We start from the raw sequence: 25,022 nt of genomic DNA on the forward strand, positions 1-25,022 counted from the left end.
CACCGAGGTGTCTGTTTAAACTACTAGCACACAGCTCAGACACTCCCACAAGACATGCCACCAGAGGTCTTTTTACAATCCCCATGTCCAGAACAGACCATGGGAGGTGCACAGTACTACATAGAGCCATGACTACATGGAACTATATTCCACATCAGGTAACTGATGCAGCAGTGGAGTCAGATTATTTCTTTAAACAGATAAAAAAACACCTTATGGAACAACGGGGACTGTGAGGAGACACACACACAGGCATAGACACACACATACACACATGGGCGCTAGCACACGCACTCTACACACACATACAATGCAATATTGTTGTATAGTGGTATCATACATTTTGTGTTGTGGTGGTGTGACAGTGTGTAATATACGTGTCTTAATGTGTTTGGTCCCCAGGAAGAGTATTTGCTGCCTTGGCAGAAGATAATGGGGATCCCTAATAAAATACAAATACAAATGTGAGGTCAAGTTATCTGGTCAGAATGGAATTACCGATATTGAAGAAACCACAGCTAGTCCTCCTGAATGGAATTCTCTGTATCTATATCCACCATCTTCTCTCTGCTCACAGTGCCATAATAACAGGCATATTTAGTTCATTTGCCGGACAGAAGAGGACAGGAATGTGGAATTGAAACCAAAGGAATGGGAAAGTGGGAAAGGTGCATGTGTGAGAGAGGAAGAGAGAAGGGGATGGGGAGCGATAAAGAAAGAGGGAGGGAGAGGTGAGACAGAGGTTGAGCGTAACCCCAGAGAAAAGTAAGAAATAATCTTGAAGGGATTTCCTTCTGAGAGGGAAAGCTTCTCACCTCCCCTCTAACTCCCTCTCTCTCTTTCTGTCTCTCCCTCGCTCTTATATGCTTGCATGAGTTGCTTGTGTCATGCTGCCCCCTCTCAAACTGTGGGCAGACAAACATAACACCAGAAGAGAGAAAGCAGACAGGGAGAGTTATTAGCAGCAGCAGAAGAACACTCGGGAGCTCCAAGATTTAAAAAAAAAGATAGATATATTTTATTCACATTTTCCTGTTTCTATAAGTATTGTCCTTCTCAGTAAGCAATGAGAGACAATGTGGATACATTGGAGAATACTGTGGTCAGTTTGTCACCTTGTGAGACCCATCTGTCTAAGGATTATCCTCTTGACTGGACTCTGTACATCCCTGCTTAACTGGATAACCAACACACTGTAGGAGACATGGTACTGTAACTGCTGCTCAACATGGCTTAATTTGACTGTATTTCATTCAATTTCATATGTGTGTCATTTTTTGTATTTTCTTTTTGATAGGATTTTCATCATATTGGAAATCATTTAAAAAATATATATTTTTAAATGTACATCCTTCAAATGTCTAAATTGGCCCCATAATCTCTGTCATTACAAACACACATGTAGGGCTTCCTGTTTGCACACATAGCTAGCGACACAGCAAAATGCTTTGACTCAAGGTGAGGGTTTCAGGTTACTGTGCATTCGCAATTTCCCAGTGATTTCCCAAAACACTCACAGAATCTGTTGCCCTGCGTCTCCTCTTAGAGTCCAGGACATAGAATTACACAAAGGATCCCTTCGGGAAAAAATGACTAAATTAATGTTTTGCTGTTTCAAGTGCTACTCGGGCTCTGGAGAGGGGATGGCTATATGTTTATTATCTTTATAGCTCAGGACGAGAGTACATTGGAGAGGTAGACTTAGGAACTGAAGTGACCATCATGTTTCCTTTGAACCACAACCTGAAAACAAGAGTTCTTTCTTTAGCGTTAAAAAGTATGTACTGTCTTGCCTGGTTACCTCAGTAAGTTCTTAAACATTGAGGCCACTCATGGAACACCATAAAATTCAGGCTCTCTATGGACTTGTTATCTCTGTGATCATGCAAGGGAGGGAAAACTGCCAGTTTGAATAAAACTATGTTCAGCTGTGACATAATTACAGGTAGGAGGATGAGTAAAGATGATGAAACTGATCCCCTACTTGTAATTAAATGTTTTTAAGCTCACTACTAATGCCAGACTACTGGTCTGCCACCAACTTCAAGCCATTCTGCTAGACAAGGCAATTAGTATTTGCATGCAGTACATACCCCATTTGCAGAGCTTGTGAAACAACTAAATATAACGTCTGCTTCTCAGTGGCTCAGTGATGGTTGACAGTAGATCCACACAGATTAGGCCTGTGTTTATTTTCTCTCACTGTAATTTGGTATGTTCTCATGGAGGGCGTTAGCACGTTCTGATCTGAGGTGGTGAATCAAGATGTTGAGACGTTCTCTCAGAATAGATCTACTGGTATGTAATTGAATGCCTGTCTGTAAATTCTGCTGTGTAATGCAGGATATTTGCCCTCAGCATTTTGTGGGCGCTCGGTCCATTTACTTCAGGGAACATGTATCATGACTTTGTTCAGGTGTTATCAAGGAGAGGTTGTCTTTCAATTCTGCCCTCTGTTTAATTACACTGGGTATACCAAACATTAGGAATTACCTTCCTAATATGAGTTGCACCCCAACCTCATTTTATCGTCAGAACAGCCTCATGGACTCTACAATGTGTCAAAAGCATTCCACAGAGATGCTGGCCCATGTTGACGCCAATGCTTCCCACAGTTGTGTCAAGTTGGCAGGATGTCCTTTGGGTGGTGGACCATTCTTGATACACACGGGAAACTGTTGAGCGGGAAAAAAGCAGTGTTGCAGTTCTCGATACAAACCGGTGTGCCTGGCACCTAATAGCATACCCTGTTCACAGGAACTTAAATCTTTTGTCTTGCCCATTCACCCTCTGAGTGGTACACATACACAATCCATGTCTCAATGGTCTCAAGGCTAAAAGTCCATCTTTAACCCGTCTCCTCCCCTTCATCTACACTGATCGAAGTGGATTTAACATGTGACATCAATAAGGATTTATAGCTTTCACCTGGATTCACCTGGAAAGTCAATGTCATGGAAAGAGCAGGTGTTCTTAATGTTTTGTATACTCACTGTACATAGCTTGCTTATCAGTTTAGTTCCATGATTATGGACACAAGCACAGTTTTTAAAGAGCCAATGTCAAAAAGACATTTATGGACATTTACCTGAATTAGCATGTCAATGTGCAGCAGTCAGTCTGCTACACTCAGGGCAACCATTTATGGAACCCAAAGGGGATTATAAACCAAGACAGATCCTGATAGAGTATCTGTAGAGATCCGGCAGTGAGACCCTTCTATTTACTGGCCTGTAAATTAAACAATTCAATTAAACAATGTTACAGTGACATTGATTTATTTAGATCACAGATATGAATCTCATTTCTGCAACACCGCACCAGTACATTTACAGTAAGCAGTCTAAATCTGGGCGCAAAGCCCAAAAACCACAGCTGATTGAGGACACAAAGGAGGAAACTGGCTGGGTTTACAGTGCCTTGCGAAAGTATTCGGCCCCCTTGAACTTTGCGACCTTTTGCCACATTTCAGGCTTCAAACATAAAGATATAAAACTGTATTTTTTTGTGAAGAATCAACAACAAGTGGGACACAATCATGAAGTGGAACGACATTTATTGGATATTTCAAACGTTTTTAACAAATCAAAAACTTTTTTAACAAATCACTGTGATCTGAGGTCCGTTAAAAGCGCAGAGAGCATCATGAAGAACAAGGAACACACCAGGCAGGTCCGAGATACTGTTGTGAAGAAGTTTAAAGCCGGATTTGGATACAAAAAGATTTCCCAAGCTTTAAACATCCCAAGGAGCACTGTGCAAGCGATAATATTGAAATGGAAGGAGTATCAGACCACTGCAAATCTACCAAGACCTGGCCGTCCCTCTAAACTTTCAGCTCATACAAGGAGAAGACTGATCAGAGATGCAGCCAAGAGGCCCATGATCACTCTGGATGAACTGCAGAGATCTACAGCCGAGGTGGAAGACTCTGTCCATAGGACAACAATCAGTCGTATATTGCACAAATCTGGCCTTTATGGAAGAGTGGCAAGAAGAAAGCCATTTCTTAAAGATATCCATAAAAAGTGTTGTTTAAAGTTTGCCACAAGCCACCTGGGAGACACACCAAACATGTGGAAGAAGGTGCTCTGGTCAGATGAAACCAAAATTGAACTTTTTGGCAACAATGCAAAACGTTATGTTTGGCATAAAAGCAACACAGCTCATCACCCGGAACACACCATCCCCACTGTCAAACATGGTGGTAGCAGCATCATGGTTTGGGCCTGCTTTTCTTCAGCAGGGACAGGGAAGATGGTTAAAATTGATGGGAAGATGGATGGAGCCAAATACAGGACCATTCTGGAAGAACCTGATGGAGTCTGCAAAAGACCTGAGACTGGGACGGAGATTTGTCTTCCAACAAGACAATGATCCAAAACATAAAGCAAAATCTACAATGGAATGGTTCAAAAATAAACATATCCAGGTGTTAGAATGGCCAAGTCAAAGTCCAGACCTGAATCCAATCGAGAATCTGTGGAAAGAACTGAAAACTGCTGTTCACAAATGCTCTCCATCCAACCTCACTGAGCTCGAGCTGTTTTGCAAGGAGGAATGGGAAAAAATGTCAGTCTCTCGATGTGCAAAACTGATAGAGACATACCCCAAGCGACTTACAGCTGTAATCGCAGCAAAAGGTGGCGCTACAAAGTATTAACTTAAGGGGGCTAAATAATTTTGCACGCCCAATATTTCAGTTTTCGATTTGTTAAAAAAGTTTGAAATATCCAATAAATGTCGTTCCACTTCATGATTGTGTCCCACTTGTTGTTGATTCTTCACAAAAAAATACAGTTTTATATCTTTATGTTTGAAGCCTGAAATGTGGCAAAAGGTCGCAAAGTTCAAGGGGGCCGAATACTTTCGCAAGGCACTGTATCTTCACAGTTGGCTGTGTTAGTTTGCATTGTTTTCCGTCTCTGTAAGACTAAATGCTCACTATCACAGAGACTGTATAATGACCAACACTGTGCTTTTCTTAATCTATTCATATATTTTATTGACGGAGTTGCCTTCTAAATAGCACTACACTCTTAGAAGAAAGGGTTCCAAAAGGGTTATTCAGCTGTCCTCGTAGGATAACCCCTCCCACTGGTCACAGATGTCAATTCAACGTCTATTTCACATTGGTTAAATGTCATTTTATGGAAATGACGTGGAAACAACATTGATTCAACCATTGTGTGCTCAGTGAGTTTTTGGTTCCAGGTACAACTCTTTTGGGTTCCATGTAGAACCTTCTGTGGAAAGGGATTTACATGGAACCCAAAAGGGTTCTTCAACTGGTTGTCCTATGGGGACAGCCAAAGAACCGTTTTAGGTTCCAGATAGCACCCTTTTTTCTAAGAGTGTACTGTGGCTTGATGTTAATATCATCCTTTGGATGCATGGTAGGGACTTAGCTTCTGAACTGAACAGACTCATAACATCTTGGTTGGTTACTGACAGGCAGCTCATCCCAACTAAACAATACACACTTTTGTCCTAATCTCCATTTTGGGGCATTCCTAAAAAGTCAGTATGTGTTTGTTGTTCAGTGGATGCCAGATGAAGATATCATTAAGGCTAACCAACGCTGTCACACAGAACTAACACACCTAATAAAATGTTCAATAGAAACATGTGAAAAATGTGCCAGATGTAGGATACCAAAAATTCACAGGATTGGATGCTACATCAACCCTCTATTGGTCCAGCTGCAAATGGATGTCCAGTTTGCCATTCCTTTTAGGTATTTGTGATCTCTTAGATTCTTACTGTAATAGGCTAGTTTGGTAAACTGTGCCTGCCTGTCCTGGGGGACCATTGAGAATGATGTGTGTTGTTTGGACAGTCATCCTGGGGGTGGCTTACAGGACAGACAGTGTTATCTCCTGATGGCCAACAGAAAGCTGTCCCTCAGACATCACAAAGATAGTCTGGTCTAGGAAAGTCTAAACATCTCCACGCAATTTGTTGAACGTTAAAAAATAAAAACTGACGTAAACATAGGAAATTGAGCTTTTGCCTATCTGAAGTTAAATTGCTCAGATGCTCTGCCAAATAACGTTATCCATGGACCTATTACAGAGACATTTTGTATACAAGATAATTCAAACTGAAATACTTTAGGATACTTAAAAGGCGTCTTGGCCACTGGCTTAGAAGAGTTGTTTAGGTTGGCTGTTTAGTGAAGAGAAATGTTCAACTCTGAAATATAAGAATGTACTCTACCTCCACTGGGATATCCTAATGCAATAAACTGCATCTGAAACGAGCCATTTATTTTAGAGATGGGATGTGTATTTATTTAGTGCCCAGTGTTAGACCTACCTCAGCAGAATGTCAGTACTCAGCAGTAGACCGTTAGGCAGGCTTGCTGTTTACACCCTCAGGGTGCTCTCTTGTTGCTCAGACATAACAGTAACCATGAATCATGGCCGTGCTAGCCCTGCTAATGCTACTTTCCCACATTGCAGACCCTCGGCTGCTCTTCTCTTTTTTTTTCATTTCAAACGACCAATAAATGACCTGTCATGCTTTCCTTAGGGCTTGTTATCATGCCTTGACAAGTAACCTGCCCTGCAGTGCTGTTTTAAGTGTGGAGATCAACTCATTCAACCATAGTATGACATAACACAAGGGCTTTATTCAGAGGCCGTAAAGGTGCTGGGAAAATGTTTTTAGGTCAGGTCAGCCCCAGACGTGGTTTTCTATTGACCCAACATCAGGCCCTGCATCTCATACAGTTGAAGTCGGAAGTTTACATGCACCTGAGCCAATTACATTTAAACTCAGTTTTTCACATTTCCTGACATTTAATCCTAGTAAAAATTCCCTGTCTTAGGTCAGGTAGGATCAATCAATCAATCAAATGTATTTATAAAGCCCTTCATACATCAGCTGATGTCACAAAGTGCTGTACAGAAACCCAGCCTAAAACCCCAAATTGCATCACCTCTTTATTTAAAAAAAGCTGAAATGTCAGAATAATAGTAGAAGGAATTATTTATTTCAGCTTTTATTTCTTTCATCACATTCCCAGTGGGTCAGATGTTTACATACACTTAATTAGTATTTGGTAGCATTGCCTTTAAATTGTTTAACTTGGGTCAAACGTTTCGGGTAGCCTTCCACTAGCTTCCCACAATAAGTTGGGGGAATTCTGTCCCATTCTTCCTGACTGGTTTGTAGGTATCCTTGCTCGCACACTCATTTTCAGTTCTGTCCAAACATTTTCTATGGGAATGAGGTCAGGGCTTTGTGATGGCCACTCCAATATCTTGACTTTGTTGTCCTTAAGCCATTTTGCCACAACTTTAAAGGTATGCTTGGAACAAAACACATCTTTCATAGAAACTCCCTTGACCATATAGCAGGTGTTTCTATCTTCTTCAGGGGCAACAGAGCTTTTCCAAGACAATGATCCAACCTTCATAAGATGAAAATCCCAAAGTGTTTCCCAGCTAAAGTACATCATCTATTGTAAATAATCATGAGCCCACCACTGTTGGTGTGTGTCTGAGGCTCTGAGCTGTGGCCCAGTCATGCGAGAAGTGTAATGATCGTTGTCTTTGGAGAGATCAAGAGGGAGTGTCCATGTTATATGCGGAACTGGTCCTTAGAATCCTAAAGCCTTTCCAGAGACTTGGGAGAGGCTTTTAGAGGAGGTCTAGTATCTTGTGTCAGACTTAGGGTTGCAAAGCTAATGGTACCTTACCAAAGTTACTGGAAAATCTTCAGTAATTTCGGTACTTAACAGAAAATCTATTGCAATCTATCGCAACTTTGGTCATTTATATTTGAATAACTTACTAAGTACTAATATATACAGTAGTATACATTTTTTTATACCTGTGTCCATTTTGTCCATGAGTTTCTAGTAGAAAGATCATATGGTTCTCTTCCAACTATTGACTTTTTTCAAAACTGCCACCAGTTTCATGCCAAAACATTGACAACAAATACATACTGGCATATTAAAATAAATAAAGGTGTGTATATATAAAGAGTATTTAATGCTAAAAACCTCATGTTAAACACCAACGGTATTCACTAAGTTGATATTTAGGATAATATTTTACAGCTTTGTCAATTACATTTTTTAAATCATCATAATTAGTTATTTCATATATTTTACATGTGATAAGGCCACACAGAGGGCCAAAGATAATTACAGACACCTGTAAAAAAGGGCCACTAGATGTTTTGTGATTGATTACATAAAATCCTAGAAAGATACCAAAATTCTGGTAGTTTACAGGTAAACTTCGAAAGTTTCCAGTAATATGTCCTGCCTTTGCAACCCTAGTCAGACTGTTACATAAAAGTGTACAAATCGAGCAGTCAGAGTGCAGATTGGGTTACTGGGTGCAGAGGTTAGTGAAAGGGTAGGTTTTTCTCCTGACCACCATAGACTAGCAGGTGTTCTAACTGAGAGCTGGACGGGAAGCAGTCTAGTTAGCCAGATGAGGTCTGAGGGGATCGTTCTGGTCCCACCCTGATACGCCCAGACCCTCTCTCCACCTCCACACCACAGCTGGGATACATTGAGTTATGTGGCGTGGTCTGTGGAATGATCACAGTGGTATTTCTCTATTCAAAACAAACTGAACAGAGATGCAAGCAGGCAACATATTTTCCCATTGAGGAAACAGATGTAGCCTATTGTTGATCAAATCGCTTCATCATTACATTTAGCATATTTATTGAAATGCCTACTCTTTGTTGAAATATAATTGAACAATCAAGACGGTGGTGTCTAGTAACATTTGCCAGTCATTATATCCCTGCAATTATATTGAAACCAGACCATGTAACTTGGCAAGGCATTGTAACCTCATTGCACCAGAAACCACATAACAATGTTTTCTCCTACAGAGGCTGTCTATTGAAATGAGAAACACGCACAGGTACATTTACCTCCCACAGCCGACACATGGCCTTCACAAAGCTAAATTAAGCAGGGCCTACAATGGGTGATGGGGCCACTCTGATGAGATCAGAGAGAATGTGAAACCATAAACCAGGCCTCTTCTCTAGCAGAGACCCCCAGTCTGTTTATGGATAATTGGTATCTGCCTGTATGATTCTTATGCTGCTCAATGTCCCCCGTGATACTGTAGCCACCCTGACATCCACAGCAACTTTGCCCTCTTGTTGTCAACATCTGTCTCTGGTGAACGTTTATTGGATTGTGCTGTATGAAGAACAAAAGAAGAAAAAAAAGGTGGGGTGTGACATCTTTTTGGAAAAATACTGAAGGATGCCAGGATCAGAGGATAGCAGACAATGGTGACTGTGTATTTTATGACCTTAAGGGATGCAGTGCTGCTTTTAGATGTTAAAATCAGCGATATATGACACCGTAGTCCTCAGAAAGTATTCACACCCCTTGACTTTTTCCACATTTTGTTGTGTTACAGCCTGAATTTAAAATGTGTCACTGACCTACACACAACACCCCATAATGTCAAAGTGGAATTATGTTTTTACACATTTTTACCAATGTATAAAAAATGAAAAGCTGAAATGTGTTGAGTCTATAAGTATTCAAACTATTTGTTATGGCAAGCCTAAATAAGTTCACAAGTAAAAATGTGCTTAATAAGTCACATAATACATTGCATGGACTCGCTCTGCGTGCAATAATAGTGTTTAACAGGATTTTTGAATGACTACCTGATTTCTGTACCCCACACATACAATTATCTAAAGGCCCCTCAGTTGAGTAGAGAATTCCAAACACAGATTCAACCACAAAGACTAGGGAGGTTTTCCAACGCCTAGCAAAGAAGGGCACCTATGGGTAAAAAAAAGAAGCTGACAAATCCCTTTGAGCATGGTGAAGTTATTAACTATACTTTGGATGGTGTATCAATGCACCCAGTTACATCAAATATACAGGCGTCCTTCCTAACTCAGTTGCCAGAGAGGAAGGAAACCACTCAGGGATTTCACCATGAGGCCAATAGTTACTTCAAAACAGTTAAAACAGAGTTTAATGGCTGTGATATGAGAAAACTGAGGATAGATCAACAACATTGTAGTTACTCTACAATATTAACCTAATTGACATAGTGAAAAGAAGAAAGCCTATACAGAATTTAATATTCCAAAACATGCATCCTGTTTGCAACAAGGCACTAAAGGAATACTGAAAAAAATGTGACAAAGCAATTCAATTTTTGTCCATAATATAAAGTGCTATGTTTGGGGCAAATCCAATACAACACATTACTGTGTACCACTCTCCATATTTTCAAGCATAGTGGTGACTGCATCATGCTATGGGTATGCTTGTAATCATTAAGAAATTGTGAGTTTTTCAGGATAAAAAAGAAACCGAATGGAGCTAGGTACAGGCAGAATCCTAGAGGAAAACCTGGTTCAGTCTGCTTTCCACAAGACACTGGCAGATGAATTCTCATTTCGGCATGACAATAACCTAAAACACAATGCCAAATTGACACTGGAGTTACTTACCAAGAAGACAGTGAATGTTCCTGAGTGGCCGAGTTATAGTTTTAACTGAAATCTACTGGAAAATCTATGACGACCTAAAAATGGTCTACAATCCATTTGACAGAGCTTGAAGATTTTTGAAGAGAATAATGGGCAAATGTTTCACAATCCAGGTGTGGAAGGAGACTCGCAGCATTAATCGCTGCCAAAGGTGCGTCTACAAAGTATTGACCCAAGGGTGTGAATACTAAATGAGACATTGCAAAATTGTATGAAAACAGGTTTCCACTTTGTCATTATGGTGTATTGTGTGTAGATGGGTTAGAGATTTTTTTTTATTTAATCCATTTTGAATTCAGGCTGTAACACAACACAATGTGCATAAGTCAAGGGCTATGAATACTTTCTGAAGGTACTGTATGTGGGAGAGAAAAAAACTCCTGCCTGTATCTAATCTTGATCTTTTCTTGGTCATTTTCTTTGTTGTTGTTGAATATTTACACCTTTGTTTGTGCTGACCTTTGTTTGTGCTGACCTTTGTTTGTGCTGACCTTTGTTTGTGCTGACCTTTGTTTGTGCTGACCTTTGTTTGTGCTGACCTTTGTTTGTGCTGACCTTTGTTTGTGCTGACCTTTGTTTGTGCTGACCTTTGTTTGTGCTGACCTTTGTTTGTGCTGACCTTTGTTTGTGCTGACCTTTGTTTGTGCTGTCTCTTATGTTAATAGAACCCTGAGTCTCTGGACGGGTCCATCCAGAACACTCTCTCAGCCCTCTTTCCTCCATTCGAGGCCACAGCCCCCACTGTCCTGAGCCAGCTCTTCCAGGTAATAGAGGAACGTTTCCGTGGAGATGCCCTCCAGTGTCTACTGGACTTCCTCATCCCGGCCAAACACATCCTTGAGAGTGTTCAGCAGGCTGCCTGTGTGAGTCAACAACCTCAGAGCTATACTCATCAACACAGATGCACAGCTATACAAAAAAATACAGACTGCAACAGTTTACCATACACACCTACAGGCTCAAATAACGACCACCGATGCAAAACAAAGTTAGGTCAATTACAAAGATTGCAACTGCCTTCAACTCCTCTCTGTCTTGTACTGCTAATTGTAAAGACAAATTAAATGGTAAAGAAATGTCTGTCATTTTCTCCCGTCAGGCCCAGTACTCTGATGTGGTGTTCTGCTGTGAGGGCTGGCCTCTGTGTCTGCATGAGAAAGTGGTGATCCAGCTGGCCCCGATCAACCCCCTATTTCTGTGCCCAGGGGACTTCTACTTGCAGGTTGCTCCCTTCTCTGAGCAGGCCGCCCGCATCGTGGTCCGGAGCCTGCTGGAGGACGGACAGGGCCAGGTGGTGGAGGTGGAGGAGACACCCATCCCTGAGACCTCCTACCCCTGCATCTTCTCTGAGGACTGGCTAGGGGAGCTCAACCAAGGCCGCCACGGTACTCCACTTAGCCACTGTGTCCTCTCCACAGACCAGGGCATGGTGAAGGTGCCATGGGCGCAGGTGACTCTCCCTGAGTTTGTGGATAAACCCAGAACTATGGCCTCATCATCTCTTTCTCCGGCTGCTGTTCAACAGGAGGTAGTGGCAGGGCCCGGGCCCTCATTGGTCCTGCCTCACCCTGCACCTGTGTACTCTGTGGAGACTAGGATCTCTCCTGCTAAACATGGCATTGCGGTGTCGCTGCGTCTGGTGGACAGTAATTGCTCCCGGCTGGTTAAGGTGGATCAGGATGGGCCTATGGCTAAGCCCATAGGCTGGGTGTCTCCCAACACATGGGACAGCCGCAGCAACAACACCTCTGAGGTTGAGGGGGAATACGTGGACTTGGTGGAGTTCACTAACAAGAAAGAAGCATTGCTCCTCAGTGGGGCTCACAGTTACAAATATCCCAGAGCGCTCATGTCTAGGCCTGTTCCACTTAACAGGCCTGGTGTCCCTCTGGCTCCAGCCCTGCCCCTGTCCTTGGCCCAAGCCCTGGCCCCCAACCAGCACCTCAGGGAACACTTACACTGCGGTCGGACCATCCGGTCCTCCGAGGAGCCCCCCTGCACCCCTTGTATGAGGAGGAGAATGGGCCAGGTGTCCAAAGCACAGGAGCTCAGGTGCCGGTACAGGGAGTCTTACCATTCAGCACTGCAGAACCCTGTTACCTTTGAGAGAGACAATACACTGAATACACTGGCGGTTCTGGAGGAGGGGAGGCTGGGACTAGAGGGCAAAGAACTATGTCCTGGTGTCTCCCAACAGTGCTGCCATCCAGACCCAGGACATCATGACCAGATTCCCCCTGTTAGCACTGTTACCTGTAGGAAGTCTGGAGAAAGTAACACTATATCCAGTGGAATTTTACAAGGCCTGAGTGACACTATAGAGAACGATGGGAGATGTCCCTCTTCTCTGTCGACCACTGTTGTGGACACATCAGAGAAGTGTGAAGTAGTGATACAAGGAAGAAAAATTAGGAGGGATATTGTCTCGTCTGCAGAGAAGATTCCCAGCTTACATGTAGTGCAATGTAAAAACGCCACAGCTTTTGGACTGGTTTCCCCAAAGATGAACAGGCGGAGACTGCCCAAAGGTAAGAGATCTACAGCATGAAATATGTTTCTTATTCTGTAATATATAAAGGTGATTTGTTTTAAACACAATTGATTAAAAAATGAATGGCGCCGGAGGAGAAGGCTGCCGTTTTACAGGTTCTTAAGTGCTATTGTGTGTGTTTTTTTGCGTTATTTGAAACTTACTTTGTACATAATGTTTCTGCTACCGTATCTTATGACTGAAAAGAGCTTCTGGAAATCAGGACAGCGATTACTCACCTCGTACTGGATGAAAATGTTTTCTTTATAACACTTATTTTTCTTAAAACCGCATTGTTGGTTAAGGGCTTGTAAGTAGGCATTTCACTGTAAAGTCTACACCTGTTGTATTCGGCACATGTGACAAATAAACTTTCATTTGATTTATTACATCCCTCTGTATCATCCTTCCTCTCTAAAGATGTCTCCCAGGCTCGCCAACCCTCCATGCCTGTTAGAAACGGACAACAGACCCCTCCACCGGCCCCTCTCCCTGAGACAACCCAGCAGCCTCCGGGTCACTATGCTGTTTCCAGGTCTAAGGTCCAGGCACCAGACACAGAGGAACCCAGCACTCATCCCCTCCAGATGGGAATAGCATGTCTTACTGGTATGGAAACCCCCTTACATGGTTTGCCTTAGAGACAGAGGTGGATGACATCTCTGTTCAGTGAAAGATCCTCATGTTCCCCTCTCCCATATTTAGGTGGCAGAGACAGGACAGGTCGGTTGGTGGTTGAGGTGTATGGAGACCAGGAAGGATGGAGATCTCCTTCAGTGTCTAGTCTGGAACTCTGCAAACTGCTGCTCTACCTCCACTCTGTAATCAGGTATATATGCATTGTGCATTGTGGTTCAGGCTACAGAGGTTTTTAACCTCAATGGGTTTTACCTGGTTAAAAAAAGGTTAAATAAAATATAAAATAAAAAATAATTCATTGTTTTCATCTTCATATTTTCTAGGAGAGAACTAAGAGAACTTGGACTGACACTAGTTATTGATGCTCGGCAGAATCCACCCCCATCACAGTTCAATAAGGCCTTGCTGATGCTTCAGGTAAGAAAGAGTTGACATCTTCCTGGTCATATTGGGATCTGCACTACACAAAATCACATCAAGAGGATAGCAACTTGCTAAATATTATACTGAACTCAACTAAACTTTTCCCTCTGTTTAGTATTTTCTTCACTCCCCTGACTTGTGCTCAGCTTTACCTGCAGGTCACAGGTGGTTGGTGGCACCTTAATTGGGGAGGACAGGCTCATGGTAATGGCTGGAGCGGAATGGGTGGAATGGTATCAAATACATCAAACACATGGTTTGATCCCATTCCATCCCTCTGTTCCACCCATTATTATGAGCCATCCTCCCTTTAGCAGCCTCCACTGCTACAGGTATAGGATAATGCATTTACTGATAACTATTTATTGCTGTGAGGTCTCATATTTTGAGAATGTTACAGGAGCAAATTCCCCATGCAGTACACAGTGTCCTTATCCTGGTGGAGAAAGAGAGCAGCCATCGCCCAGAGAAATGTCCTGGACAACAGGTCAGATCTGAATCAAGTGTTTCCTCTAATGATTTCAGGCTTATCATTTCATGAACAGTTACTGTAATGTATTCTGGGAGAATTGCTGTCTGATGTCACTGACTGTCACTGACAGATTGATGTAGTGACATCACTGAAGGCGTTGCACAAGCTGGTGGAGGGGAGCCAGTTGACCTACGGCCTAGAGGGCACCCTGCCCTACAGCCACCAGGACTGGCTGCAGCTCCATCAGGTAGGCCCCTAGAGGGCACCCTGTCCTACAGCCACCAGGACTGACTGCAGCTCCATCAGGTAGACCCCTAGAGGACACCCTGTCCTACAGCCACCAGGACTGACTGCAGCTCCATCAGGTAGGCCCCTAGAGGACACCCTGACCTACAGCCACCAGGACTGACTGCAGCTCCATCAGGTAGACCCCTAGAGGACACCCTGTCCTACAGCCACCAGGACTGACTGCAGCTCCATCAGTTAGACCCCTAGAGGACACCCTGTCCTACAGCCACCAGGACTGACTGCAGCTCCATCAGGTAGACCCCTAGAGGACACCCTGTCCTACAGCCACCAGGACTGACTGCAGCTCCATCAGGTAGACCTCTAGAGGACACCCTGACCTACAGCCACCAGGACTGACTGCAGCTCCATCAGGTAGACCCCTAGAGGACACCCTGACCTACAGCCACCAGGACTGACTGCAGCTCCATCAGGTAGACCCCTAGAGGATACCCTGACCTACAGCCACCAGGACTGACTGCAGCTCCATCAGTTAGACCCCTAGAGGACAGCCTGACCTACAGCCACCAGGACTGACTGCAGCTCCATCAGGTAGACCCCTAGAGGACACCCTGACCTACAGCCACCAGGACTGACTGCAGCTCCATCAGGTAGACCCCTAGAGGACACCCTGTCCTACAGCCACCAGGACTGACTGCAGCTCCATCAGGTAGACCCCTAGAGGACACCCTGACCTACAGCCACCAGGACCTGCTGCAGCTCCATCAGGTAGACCCTAGAAGACACCCTGTCCTACAGCCACCAGGACTGGCTGCAGCTCCATCAGTTAGACCCCTAGAGGACACCCTGTCCTACAGCCACCAGGACTGACTGCAGCTCCATCAGGTAGGCCCCTAGAGGGCACCCTGCCCTACAGCCACCAGGACTGGCTGCAGCTCCATCAGTTAGACCCCTAGAGGACACCCTGTCCTACAGCCACCAGGACCTGCTGCAGCTCCATCAGGTGGGACAGTTAGAGCAATAGACAGACACTAGAGAACTCTTGTTTGTTGTTTTGCTTTGATGTCTGATGAACAGTACATTTGTCTTTCAGAAACTTCATCCCTTCATGTCAGATCTCCAGGAGGCTTCAGGTTTGCTACTGAAGGCCATCAGAAAACTAGAGGGAGGTCGTAAGATTGACAAAGTGCAGGTAATGAATTTAGCCTTGACTTTGATGACACTGTATTACTGAAAACATGTTGGTTTATCCTGAAACCCTTCTCTCCATGTGTGGCAGGATGTACAGAGGTGTATTCTAGAACAGAGAACGCTGATGAAGGATGTTCTGGAGGACAGCCGGTTGGTCGCTCTGCAAAGGGAGGGCGGAGCCATGCTGGCCAGGCTGAGGAGGGAGAGTGACCTCAGATACTCTCACTGTGAGGATTACAGGTATACGTTTTATTTTTATTGAACCTTTATTTAACTAGGCAAGTCAGTTAAGAACTAATTCTTATTTACAATGACGGCCTACCCCGGCCAAACCCGGACGACGCTGGGCCAATTGTGTGCCGCCCTATGGGACTCCCAATCACTGCCGGATGTGATACAGCCTGGATTCGAACCAGGGACTGTAATGACACCTCTTGCACTGAGATGCAGTGTCTTAGACCGCTGCACCACTCGGGAGACCACTACCTATCACTGTTTAGTATGGCTGGGCCAATTAAGAGGCTCCTTCACAAGATTATCAATGTATTATTCCCTTGACCTCTGACCTCTCTGTACAGTGATGCTGTAGACTCTGTGACCTATATGTACAACCATGTAGAGGAGCAAGCCCACATGCTGGTGCAAAGATCCAACATGTCCCTGGAGCACCTTGAATACCTACTCCAACTCAGAGAAATGGAGGGCCACTTCTCTAAGGTACATTCAGAGTCTCCTCATATACAGTACATACTGTATACCTGTTATGTAAGGTTCATCCAGGGGCTGTTCTTGTAAGAACGATATTGCATGATGAGAACTAACTGACTATATGACTACGCCATGTTTTGGGGTATAACATTTTTATAATCCTCCTCCTCATGTAGATCAGGGAATGGTTTGATGCCGAAGGGGAACGGCGGTTGCTGGAGGCAGAATCGGTGGAGGACTCCAGAGAAAAGGTTGCACATACTCTCCAGAGTTTCAGAGCATTCCTCTCTGAAGCCAATGTAAGTCCGGCTTTCTCCATTCATTCTCTCTCCACCACACCACGGCAAGGTGTTGACACTGTTTCACACTTGTTTCATTGGAATCTTCTTCGACAAGGGGGAATGGAAGTGCCCATGAAAGTCATTTTTTGGTTTAATTTGTCTGTTACTATCTTGTAGGAGCAGAAGCACCAGGCTATGGTCCTGGTGACAGAGGCAGAGAAGATCCAGGGCCCATCTCCATACCCTGAGACTGAGGTGTTCAGGACCATGGTGTGCACTTTCAAGTCTGGCCTGGCTGACTCCCTCTCACGGGCAGAGAGGTGCTCCAGTGAGCTGGAGACTATGGTCTCTGTTTGCAGCTTCTGTGAACAGGTTGGTGGGATGGATTTTTCCACAATTGCTGTTTACATCTCATTTATAGCATATCATATTGATGTTGACATGTTGTAGGAATATAGGAAAAAGTAATGAAGCTTAAATGACTATCGCCTCTCAATGCCTCTTTCAGGTTTTTGAATAGGTGTTCTGCCTCTTTCTTCCAGGCTACTGAACTGGCCAAAGACTGCAGAGAATACCTGGGCCAGGAGCAGGTTGGCAGACACCCAAAAACGGATGATATCTCTACACTCCAGATGTACCAGGAGAGCTTTGTCCAGTTCTCCCCAGATCGCTTCCAGGAGGTGAAGGCCCAGGCGTGTGCTCTGAGGGGCTCCAGGGGCATGCGGGTGTGGAATGTAGCCTGGCTCAAGTGTCAGGAGGTCAGGCAGCAACTGGAGGAGAGACTACAGGATGTGGAGAGGGCCTTGCGGAACACAGGCTCCTGGTATGAACAACATAGACATGGTGAGGATCAGGCCACAGCTCAGACAGTGACTCATCATGATAGAGCTCTGTTACTGCCCAGACCTGGTCCACCACACTGGTACAATCCCCCAACAGGCTCTATGGTGGAAAGGTATCATGGGATCTTGGAGAGCAGGAACAACTCTGTGACCTGCTGTAATATCAACTTCAAGCCTCAGAATAACAGACCTTGTAAAGGGTCAAAGGCCACCACCGTGCTGGCCTCTCCCCGTATCAAATCCATTAGGAGAGCGGAGAGGGAGCCCAGCAGGAGAGAGGCCTGTCGAGGGAGGAGAAGAGAGGCCGCCACCCTTGCAGACTCACAGACGGTGGGCTGTGAGTGGTTCCCGTGGAAACGCGGGGGCCTGAGCCGGTCCATGAGTGAGGACTCGTGTGCAACCGCCATGTCCAGTCAGTCTGAGGCTCGGGTCCAAACACCGTCCTGCTCCCACGGGCAACCCTCCTGCCGGATCCTGCAGGCTGCTCAGAAGTTTCAGATCTCACGGCATGGTAGCTTCTGCTCAGCAGAGTCCTGTAGTGGCCAAGAGGGAGCAGAGAAGGCCTCTTCAAGGAATACTAGCTCATCAGTGAGAAGGTGTGAGGGAACAACATCTCTGGCAAGTCCAGAGGAGAACGCTGGCAGTGTTATGTGAGTTACTAATTGAGCAAGACCTTCACCTTAGAACGACTCAATATATTTGTATCCTTTTTTGCTTTTTCTGTCTCTAAGCTTGCACTGACGTGGCACAGGTACATTACAGACATGTATTCTTTTTTCAGAGGACTGAACATGAGAGCTTGTGTTTGACTGTGTTGTTGGTGTAACTTTATGTCTCTGTAGGAAGCTGCAGAGGATCATGGAGGAGCTGCTGTTAACAGAAAGGGAGTATGTGCGTTCCCTGGGCTACATCCTGATGCATTACCTCCCCCTACTGGAGAGGACTGACGTGCCCCAGGACCTGCGGGGCAAACGTGGAGTGATATTTGGAAACCTGGAGAAGCTGTATGACTTCCACGGCCATTTCTTCCTCAGGGAGCTGGAGGCCTGTCAGACAGAACCCTTAGGAGTGGCTCGTTGCTTTCTGAGACACGTGAGTTACAGTTCACCTGCTCGTGTCTCTTAATTCACATTTTCTACATGTTAAGCTTGAGTTCTATAACTCTGTTGATTTGTTGAATTTGCTACTGAAGTTGATACCTTGAATATTCCTGTTGTGACTGTCAACTCTCCCCCCCCTATATGCAGAGAGAAAGTTTAGGCCTTTATGCTCTCTACAGTAAGAACAAGCCTCAGTCAGATGCCTTAATCCTTCACCATCGCCATGACATCTTCAAGGTGAGGCACTCCCATCAATGCTCAATGTCAAAGATCAATGGTCAATTCCCATCAATGCTCTCTCCATCCCTACGGTGACCAATTCTCTATGCCATCTCCTCCCACTCCAGAGGAAGCAGCAGGAGCTGGGGGACCAAATGGACCTGTCCTCCTACCTGCTGAGGCCCATCCAGAGGATCAGTAAGTACAGCCTGCTGCTGCAGGACATGCTGGGGGTATGTGGGCCTCAGAGAGACAGGGACAGGGAAGAGCTCCAGGCTGCAGCCGATGTGATCCGCTTCCAGATGCGTCATGGCAACGACCTCCTCACCATGGACGCCATCCAGGACTGTGACGTAAGTTTACCAACCAAATCATCACAACCTCCAAAATAATGTGTAACTCATGAACAGCTGTCTAAATGTGAGGGAAATGTGGGCTATAAAGAGAAAATGATCGCCTATTACTGTGTAAACAGTATCAAGGATTTTCAGGAAAAACATGGATGTCTTTCTCTCCACTCCTCCCCCTCCAGGTGAATCTGAAGGAGCAGGGCCAGCTGATTCGCCAGGATGAGTTCATCGTGTTCTTCAGAAAGAAGAAGTGCTTCCGCCATATCTTCCTCTTCCAGGATCTCATTCTCTTCAGCAAGACCAAGAAGACAGATGTGGGCAATGATGTGTACATCTACAAACAGTCTTTCAAAGTGTGTATACAATATAAAGACATTTTTTACATGAACAACTGTAAAGGACCCCATTTTCAGAATAAATATTTGGTGTTGTTTTCATTGTTCAACAAAAATAATGCAATCTTACCGGCCTTTATGTTTGCGAAACAAAGACCAAATCATCCAGCCCTTATGTTGAAATTGCTAACAGAAAGCCATGTTTCTTTAGTCTTTCTTTCACTTCTGTTTCTGTCTAGACGTCTGATATCGGGATGACACATAACTCTGGAGAGAGTGGTCTGTGTTTTGAGATCTGGATCCGTAGGAGGAAGTCCCAGGACACGTACACTCTGAAGGCTGACAGGGCAGAGGTGAAGAGGTCTTGGACCAGAGACCTGGAGCAGATTCTCTGGGAACAAGCTGCCTACAGCAGAGGTTAATCCTCCATTCTGTATATGCCCCGTCAATCGCTATACATGGGTTTTTATCAACTGTCAACTTCAAATGTGATTTTTAAGTCATAGACTTTATTTGTTTGTTCCTCAAGCCGACCTCTGTGTCTTTAATTATTGATATATTTTCTTTGGGGGGTGCAGTTGTGAACAAATACATCTTATTGATGTTTTGGTCAAATGTTTTAGAGTGTGTTTGGTGTGTTGTAGACCTGCGGATGCAGGAGAGGGTGTTCAATGGGATGGGGAGGAAACCTTTCATGGACATCCAGCCTAGTGAGGCAGCAATCTGTGACAGGGCTGTCAACTGTGTCCTGCTAGGAAGAGGTACTGTATAAAGTCCACAGCCAAGTCCCATACCCATGAACTAACAACACAAATGCATAATGTTCTCACTGACTGAATTGTCTCTTTCCTTTGTCAGCCCCGGTGCCGTCTTGTCTGCAAACAGATATTGAATATCTCCGGCCCAACTCCATTGGTTCAGGCAGTAGTGCCTCTACCTCCTGCAGCCACTCATCTTCCTCCTCTGGGCGAGGTTCTTTACCTCCGGTTGGTTACCCTAACAACCAGACACAAGGTGGGGAGGCCAGTCATATTGTTCATTCTTTCCCGGCAACTGTGACTGAAGAGGACCTAAGTAATCATCATAATCACCAGAAACAAAACCTTCATCTCAGTGAGTTTTCTTGTTCTTGGATGGTACATGATGACTACAGACTAAAACTAACAGACATACAGTACTTTACTCTTGATACAGTGGCTTGCGAAAGTATTCACCCACCTTGGAATTTTTCCTATTTTGTTGCCTTATAACCTGGAATTAAGGTTTGTATCATTTGATTTACACAACATGCCTACCACTTTGAAGATGCAAAATATTTTAAGAAATAAGACAAAACAATTGAAAACTTGAGAGTGCATAACTATTCACCCCCCCCCCCCAAAGTAAATTATAGTTGCAAGTCTCTTGGGTTATGTCCCTATAAGCTTGGCACATCTAGCCACTGGGATTTTTGCCCATTCTTCAAGGCATCACTACTCCAGCTCCTTCAAGTTGGATGGGTTCTGCTTGTGTACAGCAATCCTTAAGTCATACCACAGATTCTCAATTGGATTGAGGTCTGGGCTTTGACTAGGCCATTCCAATACATTTAAATGTTTCCCCTTAAACCACTCGAGTGCTTCTTTAGCAGTATTTTCGTTGATGGCCAAAAAGCTCAATTTTAGTCTCACCTGACCAGAGTACCTTCTTCCATATGTTTGGGGAGTCTCCTACATGCCTTTTGGTGAACACCAAACATGTATGCTTATTTTTTTCTTTAAGCAATGACTTTATCTTCTGTCCACTCTTCCGTAAAGCCCAGCTCTGTGGAGTATACGGCTAAAAGTGGTCCTATGTACAGATACTCCAATCTCCACTGTGGAGCTTTGCAGCTCTTTCAGGGCTACCTTTGGTCTCTTTGTTGCCCCTCTGATTAATGCCCTCCTTGCCTGGTCTGTGAGTTTTGGTGGGCGGCCCTCTCTTGGCAGGTTTGTTGTGGTGCCATATTCTTTCCATTTTTTTTATCATGGATTTAATGGGGCTCCATGGGATGTTCAAAGTATCAGATATTTTGTTATAAGCCAACCCTGATCTACTTCTCCACAACTTTGTCCCTGGCCTGTTTGGAAAGCTCCTTGATCTTCATGGTGCCACTTGTTTGGTGGTGCCCCTTACTTAGTGGTGTTGCAGACACTAGGCTTTTCAGAACAGGTGTATATATACTGAGATCATGTGACACTTAGATTGGACACAGGTGGACTTTATTTAACAAATGATGTGACTTCTGAAGGTAATTGGTTGCACCAGATCTTATTTAGGGGCTTCATAGCAAAGGGGGTGAATACATATGCACTCACCAGTTTTCCGTTTCCGTTTTTATTTGTATTTTTTAAAACATTTTTTTTTAAATTATTTCACTTCATCAATTTGGACTATTTTGTGTATGTCCATTACATGAAATCCAAATAAAAATATATTTAAATTACAGGTTGTAATACAACAAAATAGGAAAAACACCAAGGGGAAGAATACTTTTGCAAGTCACTCGATGTACTAAACCTGAGTGATGCCATATCTACATACCTTTCTGTTGATATTCTAGTGGGCTGCACAGATTCGTCAGGTGAGAGTACCAGTGTGTTCATAAGCTCGGAACGCAGCTGCCTCTTTGCTATTGGTGGAGAGATGGAGGACTCGTCATCTGTCACGTCCCAGAGTTCCCAGTCCCATGTCAGCCAGAGAACAGCAGCACCCAGCCTCAGAAAGAACAGCTCACCTGCTACCATCAGGAAGAAGCCCTCCATCTCTCCCAAACCACCAGTGCTGGCTGCTCCTCAGAGCCTGCAAAAGGTGTGGTGAAATGATGTGATCAAGCCAGTAATTGGATCTAATTGTAAACCTTCATAAAAATTACACTGCACATTTTCAAATGTATGAATTTAGTTACATTTTGTATAATTCATCTCTTTGAATATCAAAGAAAACCGACGGCCAGTACTTTCTTCACAGGGCAAAGAAGTGGTTGCTATAGGAAAATCAACAGAAGTTTAACCTGTGGATTCAACGGGTGAGTTGAAACCAAATACAGTACTTTTCATTGCCATGTACGGGGCATAGATGTGCAATGTAGTAATTTAACTTATTATGGGATTGATTTTCTTCCTGATGGTTTCATCCAGTCAGATTGATGGTGCAGCCTGCTGTGACCGTCCTGTGGATCTCTGAGGAGTGATGATGGAGTGCAGTCAAGCTGACCATCCTGGCATGAAGAAGGTTTAAATTAAAAACGCTTGTGATAACAGATACAGTAACTAAGACCTCTAGTTGACAAGCACTGGAGAGAAAGCCACTGTTGTTTTTAAAGAGCTACTGTATCTGGAATATTCTAGCTGAAATACCATGAAAAATGAACACCTGATGAACTGTGGTTAGCTTAAAGGGTATCCATTCATCTGATAATACTACTTGAACAACCACTTCTTTATCAGCTACTGCTTTAACTGAATGACTATGCGTTGGACATCATTGGCTCATAGAACTGACTTCCTTTTTCTTGTAATATGTTTGAAATCTCAGCTTTGCAAATTTCTTTGGAACTGACACATCCTTCCCATGTGATGTTTACTCTCTTGATTACCACATGTTTACACATTTTTGACACGGTTTATAATAACAATGTAGACATTGTCAAACAACTGGCGAAAGAAACAACAGTCTTGTCCCCATCAGTATTCTCTGCAGGTTCAGGGCAACTTGTCAGTGGCATGCTTAGACATGATTTGCTGCCCAGACAGGTAAATAAATTCGGGATGAATTATCCAGGGTCAAAATAAGCCTACTGACAGGTGGGAAGAGAAGCAGCAATATACATAGGCTGGGATTCAATCCAGTCGCAGATTTGGACAATGCACCATTTAAGGTCATTTCGGATTGAGCCAACATATGCAGCGTTTACCGTGAATGTGGTCTCTGTGAACACGGGAATATTGCTTTTTAAAAAGTGCATTGCGGAGAAATTGCGATCAGATTGAACCCCGGCCTTAATCTATTTTTTCCATTTGGACAGAAAGCTCCGTAAATATAATCTCTGGAAAGTGAGAACACCACTAACTATAAGGGTCTGTCTGGCATCATCAGAAGCCACCAATTTCTGACTGACTATTATCCGGTTCAGTCAACATTTTATCTTACAATACTGTCATTATAAAATATGTACATTATTGACTTCTTTCTTTTCTTTTCTTATAAAAATGAATGAGCAACTTTGCTTCCTTTTTAAATGTCAATATGGTGTGACGTTCTATGAATCCACTGTTACCAATGTTAGTTTTGTTCATTGTCCACATTTCCCTTTTTCTTTTTTTGAATCTTTTTTTTTGTTATGTTTTTTATGTCCTGCTCAATGCAATGATTCTCACTGCAAAGCTATTTGTTGTAGGATCAATGCCATTTTTTGTAGACAATTGAGGACTTTTGCCTGTATTTCTCTGCAGCCCACCCTTATGTTGTGCAATTAGAAGAAATGGGAACAACATCCTTCACTGGAAAATGAAACTTGCCACCTCAAAAGGTCATAGGTCATGACTAAACCTCGTGACCGAGCATAGTCCTTTTGGTCAGCACATAGCTATCGGTTAAACTGTCTGTATCAGATAATTAACAACACTGTTGTGTAGGCAAGTGGTTCCCAACTCCGGTCCTCCAGTACCTCCAACAGCAGACATATTTATTGTAGTCCCGGACAAGCACACCTGATTTAGCTTGTCAACCTATCATCAGGCCCTCAATGAGTTGAATCAGTTACTGTATGTTTGTCCGGGCTACAACACAAACGTGTGCTGTTGTTGGTATTCCAGGACCAGAGTTGGGAACCAGTGGTTTAGGCTACCCTGCTGAACTGAACGATCCTCTACCAGCTCCCCTCCACTGTCCTGAAAAGTCAAACATGGGTTCACTGCAATGTCAGTGCACAGAACATGAGTATAAAAATGAGGCATTGAGATATTATTTTTTTAAATGTGGGTTGTCATTTAATTATAACCTCTGTGTATGATATTAATATATGTTACAAATAACAATAATGACATAAAAGGTTTATGTAAAAATGTGTTTGTTGTTATTTTATCTGAAGATTAGTAGAACACTGTTGTAAAGTATTTATAGACCTCCATGCAAGTGTCAGGTCTGTGTGAGTCATT

General features: G+C 43.8%; 1 protein-coding gene across 1 annotated transcript; it reads left to right on the forward strand.

The window, feature by feature from the left end:
- The first annotated feature begins 887 nt into the window (after positions 1-887).
- Positions 888-24,929, forward strand: LOC139368623 (pleckstrin homology domain-containing family G member 4B-like). The gene is made up of 24 exons (XM_071107716.1): positions 888-1,207; positions 11,175-11,372; positions 11,609-13,037; positions 13,460-13,648; positions 13,745-13,868; positions 14,002-14,095; positions 14,502-14,588; positions 14,704-14,820; positions 15,913-16,011; positions 16,099-16,250; positions 16,589-16,727; positions 16,895-17,017; positions 17,177-17,371; positions 17,542-18,491; positions 18,684-18,933; positions 19,089-19,178; positions 19,289-19,513; positions 19,693-19,863; positions 20,085-20,262; positions 20,490-20,606; positions 20,704-20,958; positions 22,427-22,674; positions 22,834-22,891; positions 23,004-24,929. Exons 1-23 carry the CDS (start codon positions 1,205-1,207, stop codon positions 22,873-22,875), a joined length of 5,475 nt encoding a protein of 1,824 aa, XP_070963817.1. The 5' UTR covers positions 888-1,204; the 3' UTR covers positions 22,876-22,891; positions 23,004-24,929.
- The last annotated feature ends 93 nt before the right edge of the window (positions 24,930-25,022 follow it).

The sequence above is a fragment of the Oncorhynchus clarkii genome, chromosome 16 (assembly GCF_045791955.1).
Source record: "Oncorhynchus clarkii lewisi isolate Uvic-CL-2024 chromosome 16, UVic_Ocla_1.0, whole genome shotgun sequence".
NCBI classification, from domain to species: Eukaryota; Metazoa; Chordata; class Actinopteri; order Salmoniformes; family Salmonidae; genus Oncorhynchus; species Oncorhynchus clarkii.